Raw genomic sequence first — 16,411 nt, 5'->3', positions numbered from 1 at the left:
GATGTAGGCTGACCAATTGCTTTTCAGAAAAAATGTTATTATGCTAATCTCTATAAGCCTATATGACAGGGTAGATCTCAGCACACCCTTGCCACTATTCACTAAAGCAAGAAAAGTTTTGTAGCAAGTACTGAAAAAATGCCATTCCCTGTATTTTATTTATTTTTATTATTTATTTTTATTTCTTATTAGAATGTAAGATCTGCAAGGGCTGGGATTTCTGTTAATTTTGTCTACTACTCATCTCTAATGCCTTGAGGAATGCCTGGTGCATAGCAGGTGTTCAACAAGTATCTACAGAATAAATGAATAAATGAATGAACGAATGCATGTATCCTTTGAGCTGCCTTGCTCCTGTGGTTCGCTCCTGATGGTTTTCTTAAAGCTTTTATTCAAATTCCAGTTAGTTAACATGAGTGTAATATTAGTTTCAAGTATTCAATATAGTAATTTAATACTTCCATATAACACCTGATGCTCATCACAACAAGTGCCCTTCTTAATCTCCATTACTTATTTTACCCATCCCCCTACGCACCTTCCCTCTGGTAACCATCAGTTTGTTCTCTATAGTTAAGAGTCTGTTTCTTGGTTTGCCTCCCTCTTCCCCGCCCCCCTTTGCTTATTTGTTTTGTGTCTTAAATTCCACATACAAGTGAAATCGCATGGTATTGGTCTTTCTCTGACTGACTTATTTCACTTATTTCACCTCCAAGTCCATCCATGTTGCTGCAAATGATACGATTTCATTCTTTTTTATGGTTGGGTAATATTCCATTATATCTATATACCACATCTTCTTTATCCATTCACCCAGTCAATGGACATGTGGGTTCTTCCCATAGTTTGGCTGTTGATGACAATGCTGCTATAAACATCGGGGTGAATGTATCCCTTTGATTTCGTATTTTTGTATTCTATGGGTAAATACCTAGAAGTATGATTGCTGGATTGTAAGATAGTTCTATTTTTAACTTTTTGAGGAAACTCCATACTGTTTTCCAGAATGGCTGCACCAGTTTGCATTCCTACCAACAGTGTGAGAGGGTTCCCTTTTCTCCACATCCTTGTCAACACCTGTTTTTTCTTGTATTATTGATTTTAGCCATTCTGTCAGGTGTGAAGTGATATTGCATGTAGTTTTTTTGTGGTGTCTTTGTCTGGCTTTGTTATTAGGGTAATACTGGTCTTGTTAGAGGTTTTTTTTTTTACTGTTTTTAAATTTTTTTTTTGAGAGAGAGAGAGAGTTTGTGTGAGCGGGGAGGGGCATAAAGAGAGGGAGAGAGAGAATCCAGGCAAGCTTGGCACCGTCAGTGCAGAGCCTGATGCAGGGCTTGATGCCACCAACTGTGAGATCATGACCTGAACCGAAATCAAGAGTCAGATGCTCAAAGACTGAGCAACCCGGTGCTCCAGTAGTACTGGTCTTGCAAATAAGTTTGGGAGTGTTCCCTCCTCTTCTATTTCATGCAAGTTATTTAAAAATTATTTTAACTACTCTTTACCACCAACCTTTGGAGAGAATTACATTAACTGCTTTCATTCAGTATTACAGCAATCACAATTCCAACAGCAATACATGGCCTCCTTAAAAATGAGATTTTGGGGGGCGCCTGGGTGGCGCAGTCGGTTAAGCGTCCGACTTCAGCCAGGTCACGATCTCGCGGTCAGTGAGTTCGAGCCCCGCGTCGGGCTCTGGGCTGATGGCTCAGAGCCTGGAGCCTGTTTCCGATTCTGTGTCTCCCTCTCTCTCTGCCCCTCCCCCGTTCATGCTCTGTCTCTCTCTGTCCCAAAAATAAATAAAAAACGTTGAAAAAAAAATTAAAAAAAAAAAATGAGATTTTGGTGTTTGTAAAGAAGATAAACCACTTACTCCATGTTCTGTCATGGGACCATACAACGTAGAATATGTACTTCTAATTCCCATGGCCAAGACATTTTCAGGGGTCCATGAGGTCGAAGCTATTTTTACAACAGCACTAAGACATATATCTGCTCTTTTTCACTATGGTGATATTTGTACTAATGGAACAAAACTCTTCTGGGTAAAACTGCAGAACCCGTAACACAAATCAAGGGTCAAGGTTGTGGCACCAAACCAAACTGTACTAGTATCCTCCATCCTCACGTTGTTCTCTGCCACATGAACTAAACAAACACACAAAAAGAAGACAGTTTTGTATATAAGTGAGATATATTTGATGAAGCAGTAATATTTATTTATTTTATTAAATGTCAGCCCCTGATTACACACTCTCAGGATCAACCCCTGTGGGGGGTAGAAGAGAGCAGGACCGGGCAGTAGAAGAACTTAAAGTGCAGTGCATTCACGATGAACGCCTTGATATATCCTATGGAATATCCTGGATCTGGGAGAACTCTTTGGAGTTGGTTCAAATTGAGGAAAAGTGTCTGGGTCCTTATTACCCTCACATCACTCAACCATTGGCTGAAAGCTGCTCCTGTAAAGTGTCATGATCTTTGATATGATAGCTTTCTCTACCTAGGCCATTTCCCAGAGAGGGGCTCAGGTAAGGAGTATCAGCTACCAAAACTCTAGAACTTAGAGCAATAAGGGAGATGATCTTGATGTTTCCCCCAGTGAAGTGTCTTCATGTGTATCTCCTTTTAGAATCTGCTTCCCAGCGTGCCCAACCTGTGACAATCTCTCTTTCTCTCTCTCTCTCCTATTTATAGAATGTGGGCTTGATGAAAGAGAAGTTCCAAACATAGTTTTATATTCTTTTAGGAACTCATACTACTATTATTGATGCATTATTCTAGGGGGAAAATGCTAACATTCCTTAAACACTACAAACCAGTCGCAGTTATAAACTTCTTATTCTGATCTTACTCAATGTTTGTTAACAATTCTGTGATATAAGTGTATTTACTATCTCCAATTACAGATGGTCAAACTGAAGGACAAAGATATTTAATAACCTAATAAATAGTAGAGTCAGGGCTTGAATCTAGGCAGACTAATTCCAGAGCCTGTATTCTTTTTAATTGGAGTTGTCTAAAAAGGAGTTGACCCAAACTTTACCATAATGACCCAGTCTGGGCTAGTTTGGGCAGCATAATTTGCTTAATAAAGCAAGGTATAAAAGAGCTCTGAGAACTCTAAGCCAAAAACAAACAAACAAGAACATTCTAGGTAAACCAACAAATGAGGACCTACTTATCTATGTTGCTGAGTGGAATAGTCCCATTTATTCACACATGAGGTATGGCATAAATCTATTTCTCTACAAATGATACAACTCTCTCCTTTATGCAAAATCTATATTCCCTTTTCTAGTCCTTGTCAACATAGGCTCCTCAGGTGTGGTTTAGGACATACTGGTCTTCTTGAACATGGTAAATGGTTAATAAATGGTGACCAAGTTAAATAACTTTTGGTACCATCTTGTAGTGCACTGGTTGCTATATTATTCCTATTGTCTTATATTTTTTAAAAAAGCTGCTTTCTTTCCTTAAGCTAGGACACAGGTTTTCTCCCTTTTATGTAGCAGCTCCATCACAGCATCCGCTATACTGCCATGCCTTGTGTCAGCACTCGATAAATATTAATTCAAACTGAATTGAATTGTTTATGAGGGGAGGAGAAAAATGTGAGAGTACTGAGATTTAATATCTTTGGGCTTCCTACTAGAGATTAATCAAAAAGAAACTATGAATTTTTTTTTATGACACATGGTTTTTCCCCAGGAAGGCAGATTCAAATGAAAGAGAGTGAATGTGGCATATTTACACACTGCATCTCAGAGCTTAGTAGCTAGGATTCAGTTTGTCTTCATTCTTCTTTTTCTCTGCTGTCTCAGCCTGATTGCAGAGAAACATGGAGCTTAACCTCTATGTGCCAGAGAGGGTGAGCCTGACGGGGAGGTGATTTCTGAAAGCTATACATAATAATGCCTGCTACTTCTGAACACTGCAGAGCTCCACCGGACTGTCTCTCAGACCCCGAAGCAAAACATCCACCAGACTTGAGCAGTCATTGGCAAGTCACACTGTCTTCACAATGCAAGTAATGCAAACTCCGGATGATGCTTCTCAAGGCCCTGCTTGAAGTGTTCTGCTGCATAAACACTTTAAGCCTCTCAGGAGTCCATTCATCTTAGGTTGAGCTCAAGTACCTAGCCTGTGCTGAGGACAAATGTAGGAATCGAGTGCTATGCTGTCTTGAAATCATCACATCGTTGTCTATTTTTTGGAAAAAAAATTCAAATTCTATGAAAACACAAATATCAGCACATTGCTCCTTTCCTTTAAAACCTTCCGATGACCTTCAGTGAAGAATAAAGTGCAGTATTTAATACAGACATGACCCTTGCTTCCATCTCTACTGTCATGTAACTTATTCTCATTCAATTTCTGTGTGTGTGTTTAATTCACCCATACAACTTGTTATTTCATGTCTGGTGTGCTGTGCTTATACAGTTCCCTCTTCCAGGAATGTCCATGTAGTCTTTGGTCACGTGAATTTTTCAGGAGAGGTATCATGTCTTCTAGGAGGTCTTGGATGAATCCCCAAGTTCATTCTTTCAAATAATTCTCACTGAGAATCTACTACAGGTCGGTTATTGCTCTAACTGCTAGAGTCAGAGTGGGAATCAAAAGAGAAAGGTGCCTGTTCCAGTAGCACCAACATTTAATTAGAGGCAGAAAGACAGAAAATAAATAGGTAAGAAATACATGAGATACTTTTAAATAATGAAGAACTGTAAAATAAATAAAATGGAGTAATGTGAAAAGAAGATGATGTGATGGAGGGTGTGAGTAGTTCCCAGCAGGAACAAATGGCTTAAGTTGAGAATGAGTTTGGCATGCTTGATGAATAAAAGCCAATGAGGCCAGAACTTGTTGAGTGACAGGGAGACTAGAGAGGTAGGCACAGGCAATATCAGGTAGGGTCATGTAAGCTATGGTGAATGGTCTGAAATATATTCTAAAATAATGACAAGTTAGAGAAAAATTTTGATTGATTGATTGAGAATGTGAACAAGTGGGGGAGGGGCAGAGAGAGGGAGCAAAAGAGAATCTGCACTATCGGTGTAGAGCCTGATGTGGGGCTCGAACTCATCGTGGGGCTCGAACTCATGAAACATGACCTGAGCCAAAGTTGGTTCGAGAAGTTAGAGAAGAATTTTAATTGGGGAGTGATAAACTCTGACCTGCAAATGAAAACGTTAGCAGAGAGATCAAGCTGGAGGCTTTTAGAGTAACACAGGAGAGAGAAACCGGTGACTTGAATCACAGTTGAGATCTACTTTCAAGGCATAGCCAGCAGGACCTACAATACATTGGACCAGTCAGGAAAGTGGAAGAATAAACTGGGACCAAGTTTCTTTCTTTATTGCTCTCAAAGCATCCTGTCTACACCAACACTGGTTAAAACCATATGCATATATGTCTGTCTCTCTCACTGGCTTGAACATAATCTCATCTAGGGCAACTGTCTCAGTCATCTTTGAAATCTCAGGACCTAGAACCATATCTGGCATGTGGCAGATATTCAACAGATATTCACTGGATTGAACTGAACTGAATTTATTTATTTTTCTCTTAATGGAGTGAAGTACTTCAGGCTATTAGTCAGTGGGAGGATACTTTAATGAAATATTTTTCATGGACTTACTATAAGAGATTCTTTGAAAGAATCGTGAGTGAAGAAGAAGTATTCACTACACTTGCAACCCCATCTTTACTTCTGAGGTTAAGACGGGTTTGACTCTGACTGTGACCATCAGATTCTTACATTTCACTAAAGAGTGATGAAAAGGGGGCTAAATAAGTTAGATATATTTCTACTATATTTCTTTGTAGTTCCTCACTGGAGAAGAGTGATGTTGAACCCATCAAAAGAATTGCCTTACCAACTATCAAAAGTCTGTGAACCACAACATAAATCATTGTCCTAAAACTTTGTTGTTGAAAATGTGCAATACTCCTTTATATATAGTAAATGACTATAGTGATTCAGTGTCCTGAAAATGTTAAATATGAATGAGAAGCAGTGTTACATACGGTAGGTGATAAGCTGCTGTTATAGAGTAGAATTAATAAAAATCGCACGTCATCATTTAGCAAACATTTACAGAGAATCCAATTCATTGTGCAGTGTCTTGGTTACCTACAGTAAATAAATCAACTTCAAAGATTCCTCACAAATCTGGTGTAATGACACTATTGGATAATGACAATTGATGCTCTAAAATGAAATAATGAAGTTTGATTCATATGCATGTCAAAAGACATTTTTGATTCACTAACCACAAGTGATAAGGAAAGGCACCAGCCTTTCAAAACAGAATGACACAACCAGAAGGGTTAGTTGAAGCCTTGTAAAATGATTACTTCCAAAATGCTAACTTGAGCTATAAAAGGGCTGTGAAAAACATGTACCTCACTAAGTGGTTTACAAAAGACTGAGGTATATAAATAGCGGACTCTGTAAACCTCTTGTCCCCCAACTTCTGTGTTGCCAGAGCTTGGGGGATATGGGAGGATGCTAATCAACAGACATAAAGTTTCAGTTAAGCAAGATGAGTAAGCTCTAGAGATCTGCTGTGCAATGCACCTATAGTCAACAATACTGTTTTGTACACTTAAAAATTTGTTAAGAGAGTAGATCTCCTGTTAAGTGTTATTTCCAGAAGAAAAAAAATCTATTTGTGTTTACAAGTCCATGTAAAAGAAGCAAACTCTGGAGGAATTAAAATAGTATTTGTGAATCACAAGCAATAGTATGAGTTAGTTTAACCATATATCTTGTTAAAATCTATGGTGATGAGAGAATGAGAGCTTAGAATAGGGTATGTGTGTGGGGTCCAGGTTATAGGTGATTCAACGAGGTGGAAAAAGACCTAACCTGTGGATAAGAGGAGATGGGGAGTGTGTGCCACGACATGGGATTTAAAACAGTAAAAGTTGGATATTTGAGGAGCTAGGAAGAGGACATGAATAAAGGGATGGATGCCACAGAAAAATAGACTCAAAAAAATTGTTGCCCAAGGCAAATCATGTAGAAGGGAGAAAAACACTCTTTTTTGGTTTTGAAGGAAACTCCTGGCCCATTTCGGTATTGGAAGTTACATCCTTTAGCTGTGGTCTGTGTTAAAGAGGCTTTTATGGATCTGCCTAGGGACTTAAGCAATATCTTTGAAAGAAATATTTATGGGAAAGTGCATTTGAGTTTTCAAAAATTGATTTATAAGTGACTTTGCAGAAAACAGACCTTGGAGGGTTACTTCTATAACTTAAGTTTAAAGTTAAATTTCAGTTTTTATATGTTCCTAAATCAGAAAGTTGACCATGCTGTGACTTTAAAAAATACTCCTGAATTTGAAAAAGAAATGGCTAAGGTTATTTATAGATTTGAAAAGACCAAGTCATTTTTTGTTTTAAAATAATCACTGAACAAATAAGAGTTAGTAACTCCTTTTTACCGAAGTCTTGGTTCTTGTGGCCTCCCCAGTTGAAAATCTTATTATAATTTCCTGTGGAATATTTACTAAATCCTCCAAGGCTTTTTCTTTTGTAGTCATTATGGATTTGCACTTAAGCTAGGCAGAGCTGGAAAGGCTACCAATAACAGAATCAGAAATTTCAATCACAAGGAAACTAAAAATGTCATTTCTAAAATACCGAAAAAAATCTAGGAAGAGAGTAGATATGGATTTGTGAAACATGGTAGTTGGGTTTCAGAATTACATGTTAAAGGCTTAAAGTGAATCTGAATATAATATAGCTTTAGTTTACAAAGCTTACTACTGAATTTAATTTTTTTTTAATTTTTAAAAAGATTTTTGCTTAGGTTTATGCGACGGCCATCTACACTAGCTTCACTTAAGTAAAGCCAAGACAATTTAAACTTCTTTTGTCTGACATCTGGGGAAAGGTGTCAGAGTGCCAAAGCCTTGATGAAGCATCATTAGAGTGCATCAAAATTACCCAGGGAATATTTTGCAAGATACATCTGCTTGAGTCTGTATATATATTTTATAAAATCTCTCTAGGATGGTGATTCTGATTTGCAAGCATGGCTGGGAACTACCAAGACTCAGGTCTAATATTTAGTTCCATAAATCTAAAATCTCCTGTATGGTCCAAATAAGGATGTAGGAATGACTATAGAAGAGCTCAGGAAAATGCATGGAATAGCTCTTTATATTACTATAATTATGAACACTACACCAATTTAAAAAATCAGCACAAAGACCTGTATGCAAAAGAATTAGTGAGGAAAATTGTAAACTACAACTTCATGGTACCAGGTACTACAAATGACACAACACATTTACAGTACTATAATGCTAAAAGAGATAAATTTAGGCTTTTGGAAGTTGATGATTGAATTTCTAAATTTAAAATAAAAAGCTCAGCCACCCATATGCTTGGTTCCAAGTACACCCTGCTTTCATATATTTGGATGCTTACTGTCATATTATTTTTAGAATAGCATTTGGTATTAAGCTGGCACAGGCATGAAAAATAATAACATTCATCTACATGAAGGTTTACATATATTTTTTGGAAAAAAAGGAATTAAGAGGATTAATTCAACTCTATTATGGTTTCAAAAAAACTACTGGTAGGTGAGTGTGACTTAATTTTTTTCACTGTTGAATATCAAATGAATGTGATGTAGATTAATTTTGCTCTCATACCCCAGCACAAATATAATTCCACACAACACAATTTACAAGAAAAGTGTGCTAATAAAATACAGCTCTCATTATTAATATATAACTAGCATAAGGTAAAATGCCATCTTTACTAGATTTATAATTTGACTACATAAATATTTAAAAGATCCCTTTAATTTTTTAAATTAATATTTGCTTTGCATTTGTTCAAGGGAACTCTTCAAATGACTCACATTGCTTTTGAAATGCTGATATGCACTTGTATGTATTATTTAAATACTCATATTCTTGACATATATCTAGGTTTTTTTAAATGGTGAAAATAAAACTATTTTTAGCCACTAGAAAAAACAGACCAGGAAGTAACAGAAAAACAATTTTAAAACTGTTAGTGACATCTTCTGAAATGTGTGTATGTATATGTGTGTATGTGTGTATGTATATGTGTGTATGTGTGTACATATGTATGTATACATATATGTATATGTGTATATATATTATATGTTTAAAATGTTTAAATTAATTTTTATTTATTTTCTTTAAAGTTTATTTTGAGAGAGAGAGAGAGAGAGAGTGCAAGAGCACACACAAGTAGGGGAGGGGCAGAGAGAAGGAGAGACAGAATCCAAGGCAGACTGCACTATCAGTGCAGAGCCTGATGCAGGGTTTGAACTCACAAACTTGCGAGATTGTGACCTGAGCTTAACCGACTGCACACCCAGGTGCCCACATTGTTTATTTATTTTTGAGAGGGAGAGTGAGAGCATGAGCATGGGTGAGGGGCAGAGAAGGGAGTGGAGGACACCAAATCCCCGCAGAGCCCCACATGGGGCTCAATCCCACAAACCATGAGATCATGATTTATGCCGAAATCATGGATGCTTAACTGACTGAGCCACCCAGGCACCCCTGAAATATATTATAATAATAGATACATTATGGAAACTTTAATAAGTACCTAGACACATATTCTAGGGGTTTTAGGTCTATTAACTATTTAATACAATATAATACAATAACTGTAAGAAGTAGTTATTGCCTATTATTGACGTTATTTTATGGATGTTAGTTTGTCCTTCAATCTTCCCTTTTGCTTCTACACTTTATCCAATCTAACAGCAAATCCTATTGGCTCTACTTTCAAAATACAACACAAAATCTAGTATTTTCCATCAACTCAACTACAACAATCCTCATCTAAAGTCACTTTCATCCCTTTACCTGGATATTTATTGCAAAAGCCTCCTAATTTCCTTCCATCCATTTGTACTTCACTACAGTCTCTGAATATAGCAACAGGAGTGATATTTTTAAGACACAGGTTATATTGTATCTGTACCCTAAAGCCTACAACAGCTTCATGTCTTACTCAGAGAAAACACAAAGTCATTACAATGGCCAACAATGTCCCAATTCATTGTTTTTACAACTTGGTTGCATATTAAACTCAACTGGGAGAACTTTGAACAAATATTGATGCACGTGTTGCACCAAGAGATTCTGATTTAATTCACCTGTGATGCAGGCTGCAACTTGGGATTGTTAAAAGTTCTCTAAGTCAAATGAATATAACATACAGCCAAGGTTGAGAATCATTTCCCTTCAACATTTGAGTCCGTTTCTGCCTCCATCAACTCTCTGATTATCTTCTACCACCTATTCTAGCATCACGACAGGGTGACTACATATTTTATTAACCCAACTGCAGCGTAAAGGGTCAATATTAGCAATTTTGAAGGGACCATAGACATGAGTTAGCACTGTCTTAGGCAAAAGAGGCATATAGTCATAAAGCATAAAGACAATTTGTAGCTCCTTGGGTATAAAATGCTCCAACCTGAGGGCATTGGAACCTATTCTCTTTGCAACACTTCTCCCCAGGTATCCATTTGGCTTGCTCCCTCACCTTCTTCCACCTTTCCTCATATGACACTTTTCAGTAAGACCTGATGTGTTCACTCAATGTAATACTGAAACCTAATCTCACTCCCACCTTCACTGCTCCTGCTTTTTCTCTCCATCTGATGTACCATATATTTTGCTGAATTCTTTATTTCCCTTCCACTAGATTTTTTATCTCTGTTTTGTTCACTTCTGTATTCAAGGCTCCAGAATAGTACCTGGGGTTCTACAGTCTGTGAACACATATTTGTGCAAAAAAATGAATGAATGCTTTATCAGCTGTTTCATAATGGGCAAGTTACCTATTGTGATTTGCCTCAGTTTCCTCATTAGTAAAATGGGGATAATAGTAACACTTACCTCATAATGTTGTCGTAAGCACCTGGGGAGTTAATGAATTCATGGAATTGAGAAATACCCAAGTCATAGAAAGCACACATAAATGTTATCTACATTAGTTAATTAAAGATATTCATCTTCATTTTTGCTTTAGCCACAGATTCTTAGGTCCACACCTGGAAATTGTCACCCCTAAAACTGCCTTGCTTCAGAAATCTTAAGTAAGTATCAATCTAGTGTGTTTGTAAACCAGACCTCAGGAGAAAAACAAAACAAACAAGCCCCAATTTGTGGTGTTTGCCCATTTGTGTGGTGTAAATACTTCCCTCATACCCAATTTCAAGCTACTAATAGTTTAACAACCAGTTTTCTAAATTCCTGACCATTTAATAATCATCTTTTGCAAGCTGGTATAATCTGTGGTATAACAAACCACTGCTAGTACCTTAGTTTCTGGTACACTTTTCTTTTCCTTCAGCTCTCTCATCCTCACCATACAACTATCCTTCCTCTTTTACATAATGATGACATTTCTACTCGTGTCTAGTCTATCAGTCTCTTTATTTCCTTCTTTCTCTATCCTGGATTCACCAGTTCTTACCTGAAAGATTCTTCTTCCACCACTCCAATTCTCCTTTAATACCGGTGTTTCTGTTGTACTTGCGCTACACACGACACTACCCCCCACCCCCCAACTTTGGTCTGATCAGCCACTTTTCCTTTTAACTTCAGCAATTATTTTAAACATTGACTTTAAATTAAGGTTTGTTCTCAAACTCCCAAATAAACTCTCCTACTTCATATAGAAACGCAACAATATCAGGTATCATTTCCTTCAATTTAATGCTTCTCATAAATTTCTCTAGGTCCACAACACACAACCCCATGAGTCTTGGAAGATGTGGAGGCTTCTACTATTCAAAGCCAATCCTCTACCAAGGTTCTTGATTTTGTACGTTCTCATCTCCTGAGATATTTTGCCTTGCCAATGTATGTTCTTTAATTCCCTATCCCCCAGTGTACAAATTCTCTAAATTTCTTTCTACTAAAAAATACCCTTTGCTTTTCTTTTTGTCTACTAGCATTTGATTTACCTCTTGCCTTGCTACCTCAGCTACTGTTTACCTAAAAAATGGTCTCCATTACCAACTCCTATTTATCTTTCAATTTCATTTTGCCCTATACATTCTGACTTCTGTCTGGGATCAACCCATTAAACATGCGCTGGTTGAGATGACTGAGGACTTAAGTAGTAAATCCCATAGATGCTTTCCAGTTTTTGTTTTCCTGACTTTCTCTGCTGCACTGGCGACAACTGCTTATTTGCTCTTGCCTGATGTGTAGGACTCCATGTCCTTATCTTCCTCCTTGTTCTTTTTTGACCACTTATTCTTAGTTACCTTTGGAGACTCCACCCAGCAACTTCCTCTGAGTGGCACATCACGGAGTTCCAACCTTGTTCAACTCCTTGCCTTTCTCTAAACTTCTTCCTAAAAAATATCATGGTTTGGGTTTTATAACCACTTTTATGCTAATGACTGCCAGATCTTTAACTTTGGTCAAGATTTTTCTCCTGAGCTTCAGATTTATATTTCTTATTGCTGTCTGGACATTTTCACTGCATGCTCCATAGACCTCTCAAATGGAATATGACCCAAATGAAATTCATCATCTCCCAACTACCAGCCCATCCTGTTCCTGTGTTGTATCTTCCTATCAGTTGGTAGCACTACCTTCCACACGCTCTTTTTGTTCCTACGCATCCTTTCCTGACCACGTTTTGAAATATGGTTTCCCTATTCAATCTGATCCTGTCAGCTTCGGTTTTTAGTAATTCTCCCCCAACCTTTTGGTTTTTTTTCTGTTGTTATATGGATGACACTCCCTCTTGCTTGCTCATGTGACTGTGCTTTGCAAATAATGTATCTGTAACATCAAACGAGTTGAGGTGGCAGCAAGAGGCTGTAGCAAGAACACAATAACATATTAAACTGAAACAAGTGGTATTATTTTTTTGAACAACTGAATTTTGTGATTTGATCAACATTTTTGTGGTTGGCATGTGGTATCTCAAGGTTTTAAAGTATTTTATAACTATTATTATTTGGATTGCTAATTAATATTGTTATAAAATGTAAGTCCAAAAATTTAGGGGGAAAGCAGTTGCCAGGTTAAGTGTCACAAAAAGCGTTTATGAAATCCGTATACATAGTTCAAGAGAGATTGTATAGGGATGATGGTCAAGATTACATTTAATTCACACTAGTGTATTTCCTTGGAAAAGTTAGGAAAATTTGCACATCAGTAAGATCATACATTCTGAGCAACAGGGCTGATGCTCTCCTTACTAAGTCAGAATGCATTTTTTTTTTAAATTGAAAACACACACACAGTCACATACCTACGTATATCCCATCTGCGTGTGCACATGCACACACGCGCACATACACAAACACAGGCACTTAACCACACCACCTCTTGCCAATATGTATCTGGAGGAATGTCCATAAGGATCCTGAACAATAGAAGATTTATGAATCCAGTGCAATATCACAGCCAGCCAGCTACCACCACTGTCACTAGATTGTAATTTTGTACTTAGTTTTGCTACCACTGTTTCATATAAAAGTAAATTGAAGTGATTTTCAAATATGTGGGAGACCAAAGGGAAATCTTTTCTGCTTCTAGCAAGCACAGAATGCTATTAATGAGCCATGGATGACTTCCCTACAATGCAATGCACTTAGCCACTTCCTCTTTCTGTGCTCACAGAAGCTGCGATTATCAAATTCTAAAGCAGTAGTTTGAAAAATGACTTCGTTTTTGAGAATTTGTGGGAGATGTATATATATATATATATATATATATATATATATTGCCATGGGGAGTTGAGCATCTGCTATTGACATAAAGTTTATATACCACTTTGAGCTTCTGGGATAAAAGAGATATGATTACAAAGAAGGGTAAGAATATTAAAGAAGAGTAAGAAGGGAGTATTTGGCCATGTTTTTTTTTTTTTCTTTCTCATGCATGTGATTTTTATCTTAATAGAAATTCTATGTGCAGACAGGAGACAAGTTCACATGGGGATATGGCAGTGAACTTATAAAAAGAAGTAAAAGTAATTTTATTTAAAAAAGTGTATGAGAACATGGCTTTTTGAGTCAGAGACTTGAGTTTGAATGATCACTCTACCACTTAGTGTGTTATGTATTATTTTATAAGCTTTAAAATAATCAACTCAATGACACTTGTATGAGGTAGATGCTGTTAATATTCCCATTTTATAGATAAGTAAGCAGAGGCACAGAGAAGTTAGTAACTTTCCCAAGTCACAAGGTCACATAGCTGGAAGGGACAGAACCAAGATGATCTGGCATATATTGACATTCAGATTCTTACAGCAGTGGTAATGATAGCCACCATTAACCGAACATCTATTCTTTCCCAGACTGTGTGGTGTCTTACCTATATAATGTACAAAAGCCAAAAAATATTAGTTTTTAAATTTTAAATCATGAAATATACCACTTATAAACAGGTATCAAGATGCTTCTACATAAATATTTTATTGATAAGCTATTATCTTTTCTTTATAATATATTGTAATTAATTCATGATTCAGCAGGATAAAAAGGATATCTGAAGCTAAGAATTCTTTCCTAATTTGCTGTGGCAGTCATTTGATCCCATTTTCAAGAGCAATTTAGATTGAGTATGTGCTGCATTTATTTGCCATTATATTCAGCTCTAGGATATAGTTGATGCAAAAAAAAATCCATAACTTATCCCAAGCATCATTAGAGAATAAGTCATGTTGGTATATGTCTGATAAGAATGAGTTTTTGAATAAACATAATGGAAGGTCCTAACTATATATGCATTTCAAAGTACCATAGGTGGTCCTGATAATTTATTCTAAAATAATTTAGCACATTTACAGGAGAAATGAATACAAGTTATAAAATAACATCCTGAGAATGGCTACAGAAAAAATAAAAACAAATAGTTCATGTCCCCAAACACCTATGAATTTCATTTTGCTTTAAAAAGCATACTTGGTTGAGAGACTGCATTGTGTGAAGAGTATTGCTCTGTAATAACTTGACGATTTTGCTGAATTCAGCTTCTGGCATTGAATCTGGGCATCAAGTCCAGTCACAGGGTAAATATATCATTACTGCTAATATTGAGAGAAGTCAGAAAAAGAGGGCATGAACTCAAGAAAAATAAATGAAAATGAGATTTAAAAAAAGAAAGGTAAGATGCAGAACTTAACCAAATAACATAGAACAAAAAAATTAAATGAAGAAAGAATGCTTGAGACTGTTTTTATCCTATGAAAATGAAGATAACAAATAATATAATATATTCCAAATAGCAAAAGTCCAGTCATGTTATAAGTAAAAAAATGACCATATCTCTGCAGATAGATGAATATTTGAGAATACAATGACATTCAAATATGTGACCTCTGCTGGGGATGAAAAATATTTACTGTAGTAATTATTTTTTGTATTGTTTTTTTTTACTATCAATGAGTATTTTTGTAGCATATGATGGCTTTTTAAATATTAAAGACATTATAATTCAATTCAATGTATAAATACATTTGAAATATAACTTCAAGATTGCTCTGTTATTCTCTACTACTATGTGAGACAAATGATTTTTGTATACACCATACTTTCAAGGATAAGTCACTTTAAAAAGAATGCTTTAAAATTTTTGTTCTGAAAACAATCTCTGCTAGGGTTTTTTCTTTTTTCTTTTGTTTTCTGAAAGTCAGGGAAACAAACTTAAGAGTGATAAAACCAGTTTTCTGATATGAACTTGAGTCATTATTCGTAAATATACATCAATTTAAGGGGCTCAGCATTATAGATCATGCATAAAACATCATGCTGAATAGTTAAATGTGATAAAACAAAATGAATGTTTATGTGAGACAACTGAGTTTCATTTAATCTCTTTATAACATCATTTGGAAATATATATATTAATAAGGCATGTGAATTTATAGGAGAAATCAATTATATTATTATATGTATATATACTCCTCCCGTTGGTAACACACTAATGTATCACAGTATCGGAGAAATGCACCCTAGAGAAAATGTTGCTATTCTTCATGGAAAAATCCATGAATAACATTATGTAAAAATTAATTTATGATAAATGATTTAAATCTAGAACTCAGAATATCTTATTTAAATGCCATCAGAAAAGAACACCTCACCCGCAAAAAGGAGTCTAGGGATCCATTCTCCATATATTCCACCACAATCATTACTGGTCTGCCTGCAAAAAGAGCAAAAGAACACACAAGGATTAGAGCAATTACGGAAATATGTGCTGCAGTAAGAGATTTCCAGCTGTGGCAGCTAAATTACTTGTATTTTATTAATAGAAACTTCATTTGCCAACGTGCTTCTACAAAAGTCTCCCTATTACACATAGGCATCTCCCCTTTTTTTATGGCATCATTTCTGTTGAGTTCATATAAAGAATACAAA

General features: G+C 36.2%; 1 protein-coding gene across 2 annotated transcripts in view; it reads right to left on the bottom strand.

The window, feature by feature from the left end:
• Positions 1-16,411, bottom strand: part of EPHA6 (EPH receptor A6) — an 867,849-nt gene that overhangs the window by 112,580 nt on the left and 738,858 nt on the right. For both annotated transcript variants that reach the window (XM_042998967.1, XM_042998968.1), the window contains one exon: positions 16,135-16,196. In XM_042998967.1, the coding sequence (XP_042854901.1) occupies positions 16,135-16,196 (62 nt within the window). The remainder of the gene's footprint in view (positions 1-16,134; positions 16,197-16,411) is intronic.

Source organism: Panthera tigris, chromosome C2 (assembly GCF_018350195.1).
Source record: "Panthera tigris isolate Pti1 chromosome C2, P.tigris_Pti1_mat1.1, whole genome shotgun sequence".
Classification (NCBI taxonomy): domain Eukaryota; kingdom Metazoa; phylum Chordata; class Mammalia; order Carnivora; family Felidae; genus Panthera; species Panthera tigris.
Note: the sequence above shows the minus strand (reverse complement) of the source record. Positions and strands in the feature narration are given on the sequence as shown.